Raw genomic sequence first — 19,022 nt, 5'->3', positions numbered from 1 at the left:
CCGGAAATGGCTGTGTACTTCAGTGGGGCGGACGAATATTGATATTCATGTTTCAAAAATTGTGATTTCTAATCATGATTAATCTGATGTAGGATATTCACCATTGAAACCTATTCATTTTTATACAATCCAAGAAAATTGTCTAGTGTGTAAAGGGAGCATATCATTTGGGAGATAAGGATACATTGGTACTATTTCTTTGCGATTCGCCCTTTGATTTTTGCCACATCATTCGTCCTCGTGAATGCACGTCAGTTCCTACTTGCGTAGTGCGTAGGCTACTCCTGTTCCGCACCGGTGAAAGCTGTTATTCGATTTACAATAATGGAGTTTTGTATGCCTCTTGAATTCACAGGTGAATTCAGGTGATAACAGGTGAAGCCACTAATTATAGACAATAAACAATTAATGTTTACATACTGTATGTGCAGCAAATATGAACAACTTTAATTCATTTGCATTCAAAAGTCAAACAGGGCTTTCCACATATCCACTTGCTGAGAACTGAATCATCCCACATTTCATCAAGACCTTTCGGTCAAATATGCATTTCTGAGGTCAACACAGCTCCATCCTGTCCATTTCCAAAGCACTGGTAGTAGTAAATCAGCTGACACAATGACACGTCAGCTGCTTACTCAGCTAAATCTTGAGGCGAGTGTATCGTTTCAGTTGAAATAAGTAATAACGACCTGTTTAAAATAGTTGTTGAACGATCTCGACTGAGAGTATTTGCACAATAGATCATCCAACTCAACAACAATCCAATTTCTCTTGGATCCTGGATCCAGATGTCTATCAACATCTTTATCATACCAGAGTGCTAAGGCTGTGTCAGACATCCAAGTAGCCATTTTCTACTTTATGTGGCCACAATCTGCATGGTAACTGAGTGTAATAGGCAATAATTGCACAATAAAATAATGAGGGTTGGCAAAGCCTTCCTTGGGATTTGACAGTGAAGCTGACCTTCTGGCAGTAATGCCATTTCATCATGAAGATGCAGCAGGCGTCTGAGCCAGCACTTACTTGCTCAAGTAGTGGACAAGGAGTGGTCAAGAATAAGCTAATACAAAAACATTTCTCCTTATTTTGTCCTCTTGTTAAAGAAGTTATCTTGATCAAGAAAGGGTGGGTATTTCTGACCATTTGATATTTTGTAAACACATTGGTTCCTAAATCAGATCGAATAAAGACGAGGCATTGACAATGATCTTATCTGGATCCACCAGTAGGCTATTAGCGTTTGCACTTTAGAGTAAGAAGAGTTGTTTACAATTGGCTAGTCTGCAGATGAATTCAACAAGGGTGTCTGTAGTGACACCTCATGCACTGAGTGCCTTAGACCACTGCGCCACTCAGGAGCCCACACGCCTTGTGAATTACAGTTATTTCCGATAGAACTCAAACCCAATGCAAACCCATTACTGTTTTTGGACTTGAGCTGCAAGTTACACAACAATAATATATTGCAAATCATGACATTGAAAACCATGAAACATTTTATTGAATGACTCATGGCAGCATATGCATAATCCAGTGTCAGTACAGCTGCAAACTATCTCTTCCTCCACTGCTTTTATTGACTTTACAATATTGGGTGCCTAAATACTGTCTATGAAAATGCTAATTAAACTTTAGTTTCAGCTTTCTTTCTATGAATACACAACATTGTTTTCTCTCTCTCTCTCTCTGAGCACGTTGTGATACTGCATTTATATACTGGCCCCCTTACATTATGTAAGAAATTGATCAAAGTGAAGTTGTGGAAATGACAGGAAGTTCTGTGTGATAATTAAGTATGTTAATTGATCACGCTACTTAACATGCAGAGTAGCGTGATCCAAAATCCTAAGTCTAATTGAAAAAGCATCATTGTATAAATGTAGTTACTTGAAGATATCTCTGGGAACACACACTCATTGTGATTCTTGTTTACTCCACTGTAGCCTAAATGGCCCTCATCATCTTTGCATACACAAGACTTTTACAAGTGCTCTCTAACTATAATAGCTATAACAGTGCAATTATTATGAGCGGAAACAACTTTACAACTAAATGTGCTTCATTGTATAGTGCTGTTGCAATGTTGTTATTATTTCATGAATGTCTTACTGTATTTATAGTTACACAGAGAAATGGCAGGGTTTCAATTATAGACACTAACTGTTTTCCACCCTTTGATGGTATCTTCTGGCCCGGGGGAGTTTTGTTAAGATCCCTGGCGCTTGTTCGGTCACGCCCTGATCTGTTTCACCTGTCCTTGTGATTGTCTCCACACCCTCCAGGTGTCGCTTATTTTCCCTGGTGTATTTATACCTGTGTTTCCTATCACTCTGTGCCAGTTTGTCTTGTATGTTCAAGTCAACCAGTGTGTTTTTCCCCAACCCCGTGCGACTGCTTGTCTTTTACTAGTCCTCCCGGTTTTAGCCTTTGCCTGTTTTTCTGGACTCCATTCCCGCCTGCCTGCCCTGACCGCCATTGTGTACCTCTGGAACTCTGAACTGGTTTTGATCTTTTGCCTGTCCACAACCGCTCTCTTGCCTACCCCTTTTGGATTGGTAATAATCATCTTGGACTCTAACCATCTGCCTCCTGTGTCTACATCTGGGTCTCGCCTTGTGCCCTAATGTCTTGAACGACAAAATGAATCGCATGCAGTATGGTTTAAACATAAGGAGTCAGTGAGAAACAGTAATGGTTGAATTACTACACACCTTTGCATGCTCCAAACACCTCTGTAAGTAACTGGAGATGAAGTGTCATTTGTCAACTGGATGTGCACAAAGCCTGTGGATCCCTGAGAAATTTCTACAGTAAGTGTACCTTTTATTTGAAAGATTCTCTCGTTGGTATGAAATAAGTGACATCAGCATATGTTTCAAACAGGTTTGAAAGCAATGATTTGATGTTTCTGAACTTTAAAACAGTCTGAATTGTACTTCACATGGAGGCCAACCATGGGCGACTGTAACCGCTGAAAACCCTGCATATGGAGAAAATATATAAGAGCTAGGATTATTGGTGGTCATGTATTGGAAGTATCCACCTGCTCCTTTGGTAGATGAATAAAAGCTGACATCAACAGTGTATTTTCATTTGCACTGTTTAGTCTCAGTCCAGTTCATGCACTTCCCACAGCTTAAACCTCAATGGCCTTTTATGGTACAGGAACAAACCATCCACACACCCATATCATGCTCTGATGAAATTACATTCACAAGGAAACAGTTGTTGTGGATTGCTCCAGCAAATGTATTGTTTCCATATATTTGTGTTTGAAACCATTCCACTCCAGCCATTAAAGAGTTAATCTTCCCCAATTAAGGTGACACCAACCTCCTGTGGTGGATTGATAGGTGCATTGCCAACAATCACAGGAGTGCAAAAGCAGGAGAAGGTAACAACTTGCAATCTGATTTTCACCCCACCCTCGTGAGAATGCAGGAACAATTGGTCAAGGTGTATTACCATTGGTTCACTGCATATTGATCTGTGTTTGGAGCCCCACAGTGGAGATGTCATAAAACCTAGTGGTCAAAATGGGGAAATGGTTCCAATCATTTTTCTACAGGTTAAATAAACACATACAATAAGGTCTGTTTCGTGTAGGATGACCCTGGTGTGAAGTTTCGATAACCATGTAAGTGTAACGATCGTCGTATGAAGGAAAGTACCAAAATCAGCGTGGTAAGTGTTCATGATAAATTTAAAACACTCAAACAAAATAACAGGAAAAACCAAAACAGTCTTTTCAGGTGCAGACGCTAAACAGAAAACAACTACCCAAAAAACCCAAATGAAAAAGGACAACTTACATATGATCCCCAATCAGAGACAACGATTGGGAACCACACCAACATAGAAATAAAGAAACTAGAATGCCCACCCTAGTCACACCCTGGCCTACCCAAAATAGAGAATAAACCTCTCTATGGCTAGGGCATGACAGTAAGTCTCTAGTGGACAAGGTTACTTTTTTATCAATGTATTCAGGTCTATTTACTCTGATTCAAAAATGCTAATTAGCATCAAAGTAGACGTCATGCAAGACTACCAAGCCCTGCACGCTCCTGCACGTCATCTTGAGCTGGCATCTTTTCTTACAGGTACATTTTTTTTTAAATGTAGCTAACATTAGTTCACCCAGAGAGTCTTACATCTTCCTTGATTCAGCATTCTCATCCAGCTCATGGCATTTGTAGTTCTTTATGATAGCCTAATTAGCATTTCATTTGTGGGGGGTAAATACAGGCAAATATATTGATAAGTCACCTTGTCTGAGAGATTGTGGCTGTGGAAACCAGTTCTCTGTTTGACTGAGGCCTGGCAGCTCTGCTGCCTCTGCAAGGCTTCAAATAGAGTACCACAGTAGTCATAATACCCATAAAACATAGCGGTCAAACATGGAAATGGTTCCAATTGTTTTTTCACCATTTATTTTTCCCAATGGGGATTTTAGAAACACTTTAGATCAGAGGAAAGAGTGCATCCTACTGGTCCTCTAACACCCCTTCCAGCAGCAACTGGTCTCTGATCCATGAACCAACCAAACATAGACGACCAGGTGAGGGGAGTTCCTACTAATTAGTGATCTTATTGTGTCAATCAAGGAGCGAAAAGCCGCAGACACTCGGCCTTAATTGTAAATATTTATTAAAATACAATTGAGGCATTGTACTGCTCAACATTTCTTTGTGCTTCAGGCCTTACCCAGAGGAGGTGGCTCTGGAGTAGACCGAGCTGGAGGGAAACCTGGAATGGAATTCCCCACTCCATAAACTGGAGAAAGACCTTTTTGAGAAATAACTTCCACCTATGCACATTAATGGTTGGCCTAAAGCTACTTTGTCCATTTTATTTATAAAAAATGTAAAAAGTCCATACTCTTTGTTAAATCTGTCACCTTGGCCTTCCGGGTGGCGCAGTGGTCTAGGGCACTGCATCACAGCGCTAGCTGTGCCACCAGAGACTCTGGGATCGCGCCCAGGATCTGTCGCAGCCGGCCGTGACCGGGAGGTCTGTGGGGCGACGCACAATTGGCCAAGCGTTTTAGGGAGGGTTTGGCCGGTAGGGATATCCTTGTCATCGTGCACCAGCGACTCCTGTGGAAGGCCGGGCGCAGTGCACGCTAACCAAGGTCACCAGGTGCGCGGTGTTTCCTCCGACACATTGGTGCGGCAGGCTTCCGGGTTGGATGTGCGCTGTGCTGTGTTAAGCAGTGCAGCTTGGTTGTGTTTCGGAGGACACATGGCTTTCGACCTTCGTCTTTCTCGAGCCCGTACGGGAGTTGCAGCGATGAGACAAGATAGTAATTACTAACAATTGGATACCATGAAAAAGGGGGTAAAAATATATTTTTTAAATATTTTAAAAAATCTGTTTTTGGTCTGTCTGATGCTCTTCTGGAGATGTGCCAGTGGTGAGCCATTGGTTTTGCACCAAGGAGTAGAAATTGATCAGTTCTCTTCTGCTGGGAGACCAATTACTACTAGGGGAGATTAGAGTGCAGTGCAAGGAAGAAGGCTCCTCTCCCTGAGAAGACTATGCAAATCTCCATTGCCATGAAGGTAGGGACCCTGGAAACACAAGACACAGTTGCTCATACAGAGAGGCCATGTGTGTCATAAAAGGGTGGCTTTCGGACTTGCTGCCGGTATGTCACAGGCATGCTGAGGAGTCAGCGATTACCCTCAGGCCTAGAGCTAATGAAGCAAAACACTGTTAACAGCTCTGACCCTTGTCATTTCCTATTTTCCTCTTCAAGTGCAGAGTAACAGACCCATCTTCAACATGGATAAAGTAAACAGACTCAGATCCACCACTTCGATTCTTGCCATTGATTCTCTAAACATCTATGCCTTCCTTAGATTATAAAGAATATGTGCTAAGGAAAAGATGTTAACCGAAAACTGTCTCTCTAGTCTTGGACAGACATTATGTAAGAGTAACTATAGGCTCTTGATTAATGGGCTGAAGTATTCCCCCAGTGATTTAAAGAATGGACTAACTAGGAGCCAGTGCAGGGAGCCGGAGCTCGCACAGTGAGAAGTCTCAAACATACTTAAGAGGTTCTGTGACGCTATGGAATGCAAACATGAGCATGCACACACACATTCACTGACATTTTCACTCTCCCCCTCTGTCTGGCAATCAATGATTGTAAATAAAGCATGTGTAGGCCTGCCAGTGGTCATGACCTGGCACGCTGCCCTTCATACACTGTTTCCCCCACCTTGATATAATACATACAAAACCCCTCCTTTTGAAAATAATAGCCCAAATTGTGAATGTGATAATGAATGGAACTATGTGAGACTGTCAGTTTATCTTAATTTGTCATGTGCTCCACTTGTGCAGATCCCACTGCTTTTCTATCTAGGCTGAACAAATGACAATATACTCCATATGAAATTGAATATGCGTGAGCCAAAATACTCATCGCTTAAAATCAAGTTTGCAGTGCACTTTACTAAGAATTGATATGAAAGAGATATAGCCTCAGCAAAACAATCATTCCCCTTGTCTGATTATCAACTGCCACCCTGGCAGCTAAATGATTATGATTGGAAACAGGTAAAAAAAAAGAATCTGCTCTAAATGACATTAAAGAATACACCAAAAACACATCTACTTTGTCACAATCTCTATCTCTGTGGTCCTTCTGTAGCTCAGTTGGTAGAGCATGGTGCTTGTAACGCCAGGGTAGTGGGTTCGATTCCCGGGACCACCCATACGTAGAATGGATAAAAGCGTCTGCTAAATGGCATTTATTATTATATTATCTCTAATTTTCTTTATGCCAGTTTATAAAGTGTCTGGAGTTCCATTGGTAGCACAGCAGTAACATGCACTCTGGTTTGGAGCTGAGGGGAAGTTACTAATTGACTGTGGAGACATGTCAATGTATATGCTCTTCGATCCCTCCCATTGAAGAATAAGAGCAGGGGACAGGACACAGAATTGTTGAGACATTCAACCACTGGCCCTGAAACTGTGGGAGGCTGCAGTAGGTGGATCTCAGTCTGCTCACTCTAACCCCCACTTCAAACATCAGTGCTTCAAAAACACAAAAACCTTGACAATCAGTGATTCTCTATTCTATTCATGACATTGGAAATGCATTGTGTGTAGCCTACTATTCATATACTGTAACTGATTCAGATTGCATCTATTGTGGTAGGGGAGAGTGGGGAATGTATATATTTGGGAAGAGGTCATTTCATGGAGTCAAAGAAACCAGATTAGGGAGGTAAGGCAATAAATAGGCCGTAGTGTCGAAGTAATTACAAGTCAGCAATTAAACACTGGAGTGATGGATGTGCAGAAGATGAATGTGCAAGAAGAGATACTGGGGTGCAAAGGAGAAAAAAAAACTATATGGGGATGAGGTAGATGGGGATATGGGGATGGGCTATGGATAGGTGCAATGATCTGTGAGCTGCTCTGACAGCTGATGCTTAAAGTTTATGAGGGAGATCGGAATCTCCAGCTTCAGCGAAAAATCCAATCAGAAAGTGACTCTTATTTTGAAAGCTCTGTGTTCCTATGCATCCCTATTGACCATTGAAAGGGATATCAACCAGATTCCCCCTTCCCTAAGGTGTCTACAGCCTTTAGACATAGTTTCAGGCCTTTATTTTGAAGAATGAGCCTGAACGACCACATTACGTAAGTGGTCAAGTGGGGGCTCTCAGAATGATTTTTGTGCAAAAGAGAGAGGCGGCCATTGTTCCTCCCAGTCCTAGTGAAAAGCCAACTGTCCCGGTTGATATATTATCAAATAGATATTTGAAAAACACCTTGAGGTTTGATTATCATTTTTTTTTACATGTTTCTATCGACATTATGGATATAATTTGGAATTTTTGTCTGCGTTGTCGTGACCGCTATTTCCGCTGGATTCCTGGGCATAACACACCAAACTAATGGAGGTATTTGGATATAAAAAATATCTTTATGGAACAAAATGAACATTGAATAGATGACATTTATTTTATAGATCCACCAGCGTAGCCTAGTGGTTAGAGCGTTGGACTAGTAACCGGAAGGTTGCAAGTTCAAACCCCCGAGCTGACAAGGTACAAATCTGTCGTTCTGCCCCTGAACAGGCAGTTAACCCACTGTTCCCAGGCCGTCATTGAAAATAAGAATATGTTAACTGACTTGCCTGGTTAAATAAAGGTAAAAAATATATATATATATATATTAAATAACTGGGAGTCTTGTGAGTGAAAACATCTAAAGATCATCAAAGGTAAACGGTTAATTTGATTGCTTTTCTGATTTGTGACCAAGCTTCCTGATGCAAAGTGTACATAATGCTATGCTAGGCTATCGATAAACTTACACAAACGCTTGTATTGCTTTCGCTGTAAAGCATGATTTCAAAATCTGAGACGAGTGTGATTAACAAAAGGCTAAGCTGTGTTTCGCTATATTTCACTTGTGATTTCATGAATATTAATATTTTGTAGCAATACTTTTTGACTGTTGCGCTATGCTATTCAGCATTGCTGATGACAAATATACTGGATCCGTGATGGGTAGTTCTAAGAGGTTTTAAGAGCAGTTGGAGGCCACGGAAGGAGAGTTGTATGGCATTGAAGCTAGTCTGGAGGTTTGTTATCACAGTGTCCAAAGAAAGGCCAGAAGTATACAGAATTTTGTCGTCTGCATAGAGGTGGATCAGAGAATGACCAGCAGCAAGAGCGACATCATTGATGTATACAGAGAAAAGAGTCAGCCCGAGAATTGAACCTGTGGCACCCCCATAGAGACTGCCAGAGGTCCGGACAACAGGCCCTCCGATTTGACACACTGAACTCTATCTGCGAAGTAGTTGGTGAACCAGGTGAGGCAGTCATTTGAGAAACCTTAGAAGCCTTGGCCAGGTCGATGAATACAGCTGCTCAGTTTTGTCTTTTATCAATGGCAGTTATGATATCGTTTAGGACCTTGAGCGTGGATGAGGTGCACCCATGACCAGCTCGGAAACCAGATTGCATAACGTAGACTGTATGGTAGGATTCAAAATGGTCGGTGATCTGTTTGTTAACTTGGCTTTCGAAGACCTTAGAAAGTCTAGAGTGTCTCCCCCTTTGAAGAGGGGGATGACTGCAGCAACTTTTCAATATTTGGGGATCTCAGAAGATACGAAAGAGAGGTTGAACAGGCTAGTAATATGGGGTTGCAACAATTGTGACAGATAATTTTAGAAAGAGAGGGTCCAGATTGTCTAGCCCAGCTGATTTCTAGGGGTCCAGATTTTGCAACTCTTTCAGAACATCAGCTATCTGGATTTGGGTGAAGGAGAAATGGGGGAGGCTTGGGCAAGTTGCTGTGGGGGGGGTGCAGGGCTGTTGACCGGGGTAGGGGTAGCCAGGTGGAAAGCATGGCCAGCCGTAGAAAAATGCTTATTGAAATTCTCAATTATTGTGGATTTATCAGTGGTGACAATGTTTCCTAGCCTCAGTGCAGAGGGCAGCTGGTCCATGGACTTTTGTGTCCAGAACATTTTGAAGTTTGTGCTACAGGATGCAAATTTCTGTTTGAAAAATGTAGCCTTTGCTTTCCTAACTGCCTGTGTGTATTGGTTCCTAACTAACCTGAAAAGCTGCATGTTGCGGGGGCTATTCGATGCTAATGCAGTACGCCACAGGATTTTTTTGCGCTGGTCAAGGGCAGTCAGGTCTGGAGTGAACCAAGAACTAGATCTGTTCCTGGTTCAACCTTTTTTGAATGGGGCATGCTTATTTAAGATAGTGAGGAAAGCACTTTTAAAGAATTACCAGGCATCCTCTACTGACGTTATGAGGTCAATATCCTTCCAGGATACCCGGGGCAGGTCGATTAGAAAGGCCTGCTTGCTGAAGTGCTTTATGGAGCTTTTGACAGGGATGAGGGGTGGTCGCTTGACCGCAGATCCATTACGGATGCATGCAATGAGGCAGTGATCGCTGAGATCCTGGTTGAAGACAGCAGAGGTGTATTTAGAGGGAAGGTTGGTCAGGACGATATCTATAAGGGTGTCCATGTTTACAGATTTGGGGTTGTACCTGGTAAATTCATTGATAATTTGTTAGGTTAGTGGAAGGGCCTTAGGGGGACGTCGCGACGGAAGAGTGTTGTAGCCCCCTCGGACGGTTACCTCGGCAGACCAGTCGTGATGGATCAGCAGGGCTCCGTGTACGCAGTAACAGGGTCCAGGCCAATTGGCAAAATAGGTATTGTAGCCCAAGGAGTGGCTGATGGACTAGGCTAGTTCCAGGCTAACTGGTGCTTGCTTCGGGACAGAGACGTTAGCCAGGGGTAGCCACTCTGATAGCAGCTTGCTAGCTGTGATGATCCAGGTGAAAATGTTCAGAGCTTTCGGTAGGAATCCGGAGATGTGGAGAAAAAGCAGTCGGGTATGCTCTGGGTTGAATCGAGCTGTGCAGACTGGCAGGATTTTTTATATATATATATACACACATATATACATATACACGGGAAACGACAAGACAAAGACGTCTAAACTGCTACGTCATCTTGGAGTGAGGTGAGCGATGACCGAGTGGCATAGGCAAGATGCAATAGATGGTATAAAATACAGTATATACATATGGGATGAGTAATGCAAGATATGTAAACATTATTAAAGTGGCCAATGATTTCAAGTCTGTATGTAGGCAGCAGCCTCTCTGTGTTAGTGGCAGCTGTTTAACAGTCTGATGGCCGTGACATTATATACAGATCTCTGGAAGGATACACTTTTACGCCTGCTAGGCGAGATCATACAGTCATTGGGTTAGATGCACACAGACACGAGAGGGATCGAGACAGTTTGTGAAAGTATACCTTATCTACTTTGAAGAATTAGTCAAATGATTCAATCAAACAGCTCTGCAGTATACTTAGGCATATAGCTAAATAGGAAGACCGTACAGTATGGGGAGCACATAGATACCATTATACGGTCTGGCTGGCTGACTGATACTGCCGGAGCAGAGATGATGGATGACTTTAAGGACTGAAAGATATAAGCTATTTTTCAGCCTCTCGGTTCCAGCTTTGATGCACCTGTACTGAACTCATAGATGACCAGCAAGGTCAAATAATAATCACAGTGGTTGTGGAGGGTGCAACAGGTCAGTACATCAGGAGTAAATGTCACTTGGCTTTTCATAGCCGGGCATCCAGAGGTTTAAAGAGCAGGTGCTGTAGAGAGAGAGTTGAAAACAGCAGGTCTGGGACAAGGTAGCACATCCGGTGAACAGGTTAGGACTCCATAGCCGCAGGCAGAAGTGTTGAAACTGGAGCAGCAGCACGGCCAGTTGGACTGGGGACAGCAAGGAGTCATCAGGCCAGGTAGTCCTGAGGCATGGTCCTAGGACTCAGGTCCTCTGGGAGGGGAGGGAGAGAAAGAGAATTAGAGGGAGCATACTTAAATTCACACAGGACACCGGATAAGAAAGGAGAATAATACCAGAAATAACAGATGGACCCTAGCCCCGCGGCACCTAGACTATTGCAGCATAGATATTGGGAGTGGGTCGGGAGACACTGTGGCCCTGTCCGACAATACCCCCAGACAGGGCCAACCAGGCAGGATATAACCCCACCCACTTTGCCAAACCACCAACCCCCTATCCTGAGACAAGGCTGGGTGTAGCCCTTGAAGATCTCCACCGCATGAGTCCGAGGGGGCGACAAACTGGACAGGAAGATCACGCCAGTGACCCAATCCACTCAAGTGACGCACCCCTCCAAGGGACGGCATGGAAGAGCACTAGTAAGACAGTGACTCAGCACCCGTAATAGAGTCAGAGGCAGAGTGGAGAGAGGCGAACCGGCCAGGCAAAGACAGCAAGGGCGGTTTGTCGCTCCAGTGCCTTTAAGTTCACCTTCACACCCCTGGGCCAGACTACACTCAATCATTGACTTACTGAAGCGATGAGTCTTCAGTAAAGACTGAAAGGTTGGGACCGAGTCTGTGTCTCTCACATGGATAGGCAGACCATTCCATAAAAATGGAGCTCTCTAGGAGAAAGCCCTTCCTCCAGCTGTTTGCTTAGACAATAGGGAGACAATAAGGAGGCCTGCGTCTTGTGACCATAGAATATGTGTAGGTATGTATGGCAGGGAAAAATCTGAGAGAGCGGTAGGAGCAAGCCTATGTAAACGCTTTGTAGGTTATCAGTAAAACCTTGATCAGCCCTAGCCCAGGAAGCCAGTGTAGAGCGCCTAGCACTGGAGTAATATTATGATCACATTTTAGGGTTCAAGTCAAGATTCTAGCAGCCGTGTTTAGCACTAACTAAAGCCTATTTAGTGCTTTATCCGGGTAGCCGGAGAGTAGAGCATTGCAGTAGTCTAATCTAGAAGTGACAAAAGCATGGATTCGTTTTTCTGTATAATTTTTTAACAGAAAGTTTCACATTTTTGCAATGTTACAAAGATGGAAAAAGCCTTGAAATATTATTGATATATTCGTCAAATAGTTTTTTTTAGACGACTGCACAACCATCAAGATTGTCAGATCCAACAGAAGATTTCTCCAACAGATCTCTCCAACAGAAGAAATAAATAAAAAACGCACACCTATCTTCCCCCGTCACGTGCATGAGCGTATTATTGGACTCACCTGGACTCAATCACCTGTTTATTACCTCCACTATATTTGTCGTTTCCCCATCTCTGTTCCTATCTGCTGCATTAATTGTTTGTCGTCGTTTACCCGCGTGCTGATTTTATTTTTTATTTTATTTCACCTTTATTTAACCAGGTAGGCTAGTTGAGAACAAGTTCTCATTTGCAACTGCGACCTGGCCAAGATAAAGCATAGCAGTGTGAACAGACAACAGAGTTACACATGGAGTAAACAATTAACAAGTCAATAACACAGTAGAAAAAATGGGCAGTCTATCTATATACAATGTGTGCAAAAGGCATGAGGAGGTAGGCGAATACAATTTTGCAGATTAACACTGGAGTGATAAATGATCAGATGGTCATGTACAGGTAGAGATATTGGTGTGCAAAAGAGCAGAAAAGTACATAAATAAATAAATGATGCTGCTCCTATTTTGTTACCTGTCTGTTCCTGAATAAATGCTTCTCATTTCCAGCGTCGGTCCTTACTGAATGCTGAAGCCATCATACTAAGCATCGTGGAGTGCTGGTGTTCCGGTTGGTGGTGACGTCTGGTCCAGGGGCCGCCACTGATGGAACTGGGGGTACCTACGCCAGCTCGTCGGGCTGTCACGCCCTAGCTGTCTCGAGAGATTCTTGCCCCGGTTGGCTCGGAAGGCGCCCCATCCCACGGCAGGCTTCAACCAAATCATCAGGATTTTACGCCCAGCCGGCTCGTCAGGCTTCCACGCCACAGCGGAATCATCGGACTTCCACGCCTCAGCGGGTTCATCGGGAGTTTACGCATGCCTGGCTTGTCCAGCACCCCTGCCTCAGCCGAGGTGGGACGCCGGGTGCGCCCCTAGAGGGGGGTAGTGTCACGCCTGCTCCCGTTCCCTCTCCCTGGCGATCGAAGGCGCCAGGCTCCCCAGCTTTACGCACTTGAAAATAAAGGAGAGCCGCATTCTAGGAGCTCAGATGCAAAGATGTAATATTCATCATTACGTACACCTGCCTTTCCCTGTCACACGCATCAGCGTATTATCAGACTCACCTGGACTCAATCACCTGTTTATTACCTCCCCGTCTCTGTTCCCTGCTGCTGCATGAATTGTCTTTTGTCGTTGTTTACCGGTGCTGACACTGTTCCTGTTTTGGTACTTGTCTGTTCCTGAATAAATGTTGACTCCCTGTATCTGCTTCCCATCTCCAGCGTCAGTCCTTGCAGGAGGTCTAGCTGTGTGGGTTAATATAGTCTAAATGTTTGTCCTGGGGTAAATTGAGCCAATGGCCATGGGGCAAATTGAGGTGTTTTCTTCCCAGGCGTAATGCATGACTGGCCTATGACTCCACCTTTGCCTCTCCCGAGCCAGTTGGGGAGTGGCAGAGATGAGACACGATCAAAGATTGGGGAGAAAAAGGGGGTAAAGTACAAAAGGTGTATGTATATAAATAGTTTTAAATAAGTGTTTGTTAGGTGTTAAACCTTTGTTAAAGATCATTAAAATGACTAATGGGGGAAAAAAACGATTGTTTGGGAAAGAAATATAGACCTTGTTTTAAATGTAGTGGTAATATTTCATTCAGTACAGAAATGTGTAGGCGGTGTAATTTACCCTGTCTTGTTGCTCAATTTACCCAATAGCTTGTCCGGGTATTTTTTTTTATTTTTAAAACGAACGTTTACTTGCATTCTGATTATTTCGAGACATATACAACATCCTGAAATATATATAGATATCGTTGTTAGAAAGAATACTATATTTCCCTTCACAGAGTCGGGCTGTAAAAGATGGAGACTTTTTATTTCCCTCACCAACTTTAAACATCAACTATCTGAGCAGCTAACCGATCGCTGCAGCTGTACATAGTCCATCTGTAAATAGCCCACCCAATCTACCTACCCCATCCCCGTACTGTTTTTATTTTATTTACTTTTCTGCTCTTTTGCACACCAGTATCTCTACTTGCACATCATCAACTGCTCATTTATCACTCCAGTGTTAATCTGCTAAATTGTAATTATTTTCTCCTCCTCATGCCTTTTGCACACACTGTATATAGACTTTCTTTTTTCTACTGTGTCATTGACTTGTTTATTGTGTTATTGACTTGTTTATTGTTAACTCCATGTGTAACTCTGTTGTTGTCTGTGCTTTGCTTTATCTTGGCCAGGTCGCAGTTGCAAATGAGAACTTGTTCTCAACTAGTCTACCTGGTGAAATAAAGGTGAAATAAATAAATAAAAATAAAGAGTGACGCTGAATGTAAATTCTCTCAATTTACGCACTCTCCCATATGTGATGATGCCTAACTCATTACAAGAGCACAGTTAAAGCCCAGTTACCAGTACCTGAACATGTGAGAAGAGTGTAGAGGCCATTGAATGTAGGCCAAACCACTTACTCAGTCCACTTGGAAAAACGTGCATTTGTTTAAAAAAACAACTACGTTGTATTTATATAAAGTGCAGCCTCCCTCTCTTAGCTAACTCGAACAGCTAAGTGTTCGATAACAGCTAAGTGTTCTAGCTAGCCAAGAAGTGGGAAATCGCGGGCAGTAGCGCGTGCCCATTGGATCTGGCTGGCGAAAGGAGACCCCTGCTTTATTCTAGGCCGGTTGGAAGAGGCTGACGAGCTCACTACAATAGGTATTTAGCTAGTTACTTGGAACAGCAACCACAGGTAAACACTGGAAATACATTATTTAATTAAATGTAACTTGGCTAGCATTGATGAAAACTAAACATTGTTTGATGAATTGGTTGTTATTTAGCTAACTAGCTACTAAAACAGATAGCTATTGATAACTTTTTTTGCTAACATACTGTAGCTAGGTAACTACTGTATTTGGGCACAGTGATAACGACAGCAAGCTAGCAAGCAATACGTTGTTTTTTATGCTTTGTAGATAGCGGTGTCAGGCTAACTAGTAAAAATGTTTTAATTTTTTATTAATGTGTTAGACTCTGAGTGAAGACACTGGGATAAGATGAAAAGATATGAAAACCAGCAGGCCAGACCTACTGCAGGTTTGTGAAATTCAAATCAAATTGTAACGTTATGTCACCTGCGCAGAATACAACAAGTGTAGACGTTACCGTGAAATGCTTACTTACAAGCCTTAAGTCAACAATGCAGTTTTAAGAAAAATACCGAGGTTATATACCGGGGGTACCGGTGTTGTCCCGAAACCCACCCGCCAGCCAGCCAGAATCCCCCGCGTTCTTCATTGTTGCGACTTGCAACAATGAAGGGGGGCGTCATACAGAAAGTATTTGACACTGATTGATGATGTATGCCACAGAAAGTATTTGACTAGCCACAAAATAAAAGTAATTAGCGGGGGAGGGGGGCGAGAATTCTGGCAGGGGTGAGATTTTCCGAACAGTGAGTAGCAGCAGTATATATATTTTTAAAGATCGAGGGGTCAATGCAAATAGGCCAGGTTGACATTTTATTAATTAGAATGTGATGACTGCATTCATATCATAAACTGATGGCTGCATTGTCAAAACTGTCATGAGAAAAATGTTTCATGATTGTTTGCTTTCCAGGCTGCCTCTCTGTGCCTCTGTTTAACCAGAAGAAAAGGAGTAGGCTGCCTTTGACATCCAATCCCTCAGAGAAGAAATTCTGTTCCGGCAATGAATACATGCCTACACACAGCTCTGCTTCATCCATCATCAACACATCAGGTAAGAGGAGTATAGGCTACTGCTCATGGACTTCAGTAGTAGCAATAATCAGATGTGTTCTGTGATTAATAAACTTAGCTTTTTATTATTAATTTTTCTTATTAATTTTTCTTGGATTTTAAAAGTGTGAGATTCGACTCTCGGTCACTAGATGGCACTACACACAAAGAAAAATCATTTTTGCTGTCAAAATCTCAATGCTGTAACAACATTTTTTACCTCTGCTCAGGTAACACAGGCTATTACCAAGATCAAGCCCCAAGGTGTCCTGCACCTGCTGTTCAGCACAATCAGTGCAGCAGACAAGGCAACCAGCAGTCTCAACCAAAGTCTCAGTGTCCTAACAGTCAACCTGTTCCGGTACCTGTGGGGAGAAGCTTTGCACCTTCACACCCATACCACACTGGGAATACAGGGTAGGGAAAATTGATGGGTCTCTCTGTAGAGGCAGTCATTATAGTGCAGATAAAAAGTTAACCTGCAGATGAACACTGTCTATATGCTGTATAGTGCTAGAGATGCTTTTGACGGTTGATTTTGCAACACACAAACCTGTCATATCAGTGTTTCGCATATGTCCAGTCTGCAGATGGGACAGCCACCAGTGAGGCAGGACACAAGAGCCCCTACAAACCCCAGACAGAGCAACTACAATACCCCTTGCAGCAGTGGGAACACACAGAGCAAGCCAGTATCCCCAAGCAGCTACTCTCAGATGGGTCAGCAGCAGTCAGGTTACAGACAGAGACAGGACAACCCGACAACGCCTCCTCTTTACTCCCAGCAGTCTAAACCCACTCCCCCTCCAAGCAGACCAAGTCGTGGTCCTGGAACACAGGAGCAGAACACATCCTGGAAGTTTATAACCACCACCAATACTGAGCCACAGAAACAACTGATGGAAGATAGTAGAGACACATATCAAACTCAAAATACCTCTCAGTCTCAGGTACAACATGTAAGTAATCTGTGGTAATTGTAGTTTATAGTTTAACACTGTAGGACCCTCAAACCAACTTTGGACCTCGAAGCCAGTTCCTCTCTAATCAGGAACTGATTTAGAGCTGGGCCACCAGGTGTGTGCAATTAATTATCTGGTAGAAACAGAAAACCAGCAGGCCTTACCACGTAGGGTAACAGCTGACTACCCCTGCTGTAGGAAAACAGGTTTCTGTAGATTACTTACCATAAAATAACAATTATATAGTTTTCATATTTAACCCAATTGTAGGTATGCTTAATCAAGTTAAAAATATTGTTAATTCTTTTCATACTATCTTGTAAAATGTATGTTGTTCAATGCTAGATCAGTGATTTTAAAGTATTAATGTCTCTTATATTGTGACGGCGCCATCTGTGTTCCAGGTCAAACCAGCAACTGAGAACTCTCTGAGGATCCTGACTACTGTCATTGATGGCATTAGACACTGGAGCCATTTCAAGGGCAGAGCCCCGTACCTATTTGAGATTTTCGGTAAGTTCTCAAGAAGTGTCACTTTTCTAACATTGTATTTACTATTACTGGTACTCTATACACAATTTTTGTAATGTTATTTTATTCTATTAATTTATATTCTATGTTCGTCCCACAGCCACTCTTGACTCTGCAGTCACCGCCGGGTCTCATGGAGCTAAGAACTTCCTCATGAGAGATGGGAAAGAGGTGGTGCAGTGTGTCTTCTATGAAAATGTGAGTCAGAAAAACACTTCCTCTTCAATAGGAAATTGAGACATGCAGTTACAGGGCTGTCTAGAGTTAATCAGAGGACAACAATCAATTACCTAATGTTCAGCACATTTTTTAAGGCCTAAAAAATCCACACTTTTTTTTTCAGTATCAAGAACTTTGGTGACTTTTATTTCAACAGGATTACTTACCAGCTGCTACTGATCACCAGCATTATAAAGCAGTAGTTAGTTTTTCAACAATGCTGGAGGATATGGCTTCTCAAATCGTAGTGTATCTCCAGGGTGGATACCCATTATGTTACCTTTACCATGTTGTGCTGGATGTATACCCTTTATGTCTAATGCGTCTCTGCTCCATCCCCACGAGGAACTGGAGTTGCCCAGGCTGATCCGAGGCCAGGTGCACCGCTGTGTGGGGAACTACGACCACAACAGGGACACCCTCACCTGTGTGTCTGTCAGGGCCGCTCTGCCCTCAGAGCAGAGGAACGCACATGCGTCTATCAAAGCCTCGGATGCTGAGATGAGGGACCTGGTGAAATCACTCAGTGAAGTCTGATCAGCAGCACAGAAAGACATAAGGGAGCTTCCAGCAACTATTCAAAGGCAAAACAATTGTCTTTGCCAATGAGTTCTTGAGTATCACTACATGGAAAGTCCTCTCCACTATTAGAAACTGTATGTAGATCCTTGACATGTCTGAAGATTCTCCAGGGATGAGTAGTACGTGATACCCCTATTTTATTGTTGAAAGTATATCCTGAACTGGGCAGTTCAAGTGTATACAGTTTCACCTGCTTGCCTGTAAAGGGCGCCATCTGTTTGTGACAAGCAACATATTAAGATTGTGTGTTTATGAATTTCCCAATGTTAAATATGTACGTGCATCTGTATATCATCAGATTACATGTAAGATATTTCATATTTTTCTTGTGTATATAATACTTAACACAAATGTAATATGTGCAATTCTGTTTTTGGACACAAAATAAAAAAACCCTTCTCTTCCTCATTTAAACTTTTA

The 19,022-nt window shown here is 42.8% G+C and overlaps 1 protein-coding gene across 4 annotated transcripts; it reads left to right on the top strand.

Moving 5' to 3' along the window:
- Positions 1–2,363: 2,363 nt before the first annotated feature.
- On the top strand, positions 2,364–19,010 carry LOC118371990 (spermatogenesis-associated protein 22-like). 4 transcript variants are annotated; one of them, XM_035757681.2, is made up of 9 exons: positions 2,364–2,816; positions 13,110–15,296; positions 15,578–15,643; positions 16,169–16,309; positions 16,539–16,725; positions 16,892–17,267; positions 17,675–17,783; positions 17,902–17,999; positions 18,366–19,010. In XM_035757681.2, the coding sequence occupies exons 3-9, from the start codon at positions 15,604–15,606 to the stop codon at positions 18,555–18,557; spliced, it is 1,143 nt and encodes a 380-aa protein (XP_035613574.1). In that variant the 5' UTR covers positions 2,364–2,816; positions 13,110–15,296; positions 15,578–15,603; the 3' UTR covers positions 18,558–19,010. The 4 variants fall into 4 exon arrangements, with proteins under 4 accessions (XP_035613574.1, XP_052313843.1, XP_052313842.1 ...); XM_052457883.1 differs by lacking the exon at positions 13,110–15,296; XM_052457882.1 differs by lacking the exon at positions 2,364–2,816 and having other exon boundaries at positions 13,501–15,262.
- Positions 19,011–19,022: the final 12 nt, after the last annotated feature.

This window comes from Oncorhynchus keta, chromosome 12 (assembly GCF_023373465.1).
Source record: "Oncorhynchus keta strain PuntledgeMale-10-30-2019 chromosome 12, Oket_V2, whole genome shotgun sequence".
Lineage (NCBI taxonomy): Eukaryota > Metazoa > Chordata > Actinopteri > Salmoniformes > Salmonidae > Oncorhynchus > Oncorhynchus keta.
The sequence above is the reverse complement of the archived record's forward strand: the minus strand, read 5'-3'. Positions and strand labels throughout refer to the sequence as shown.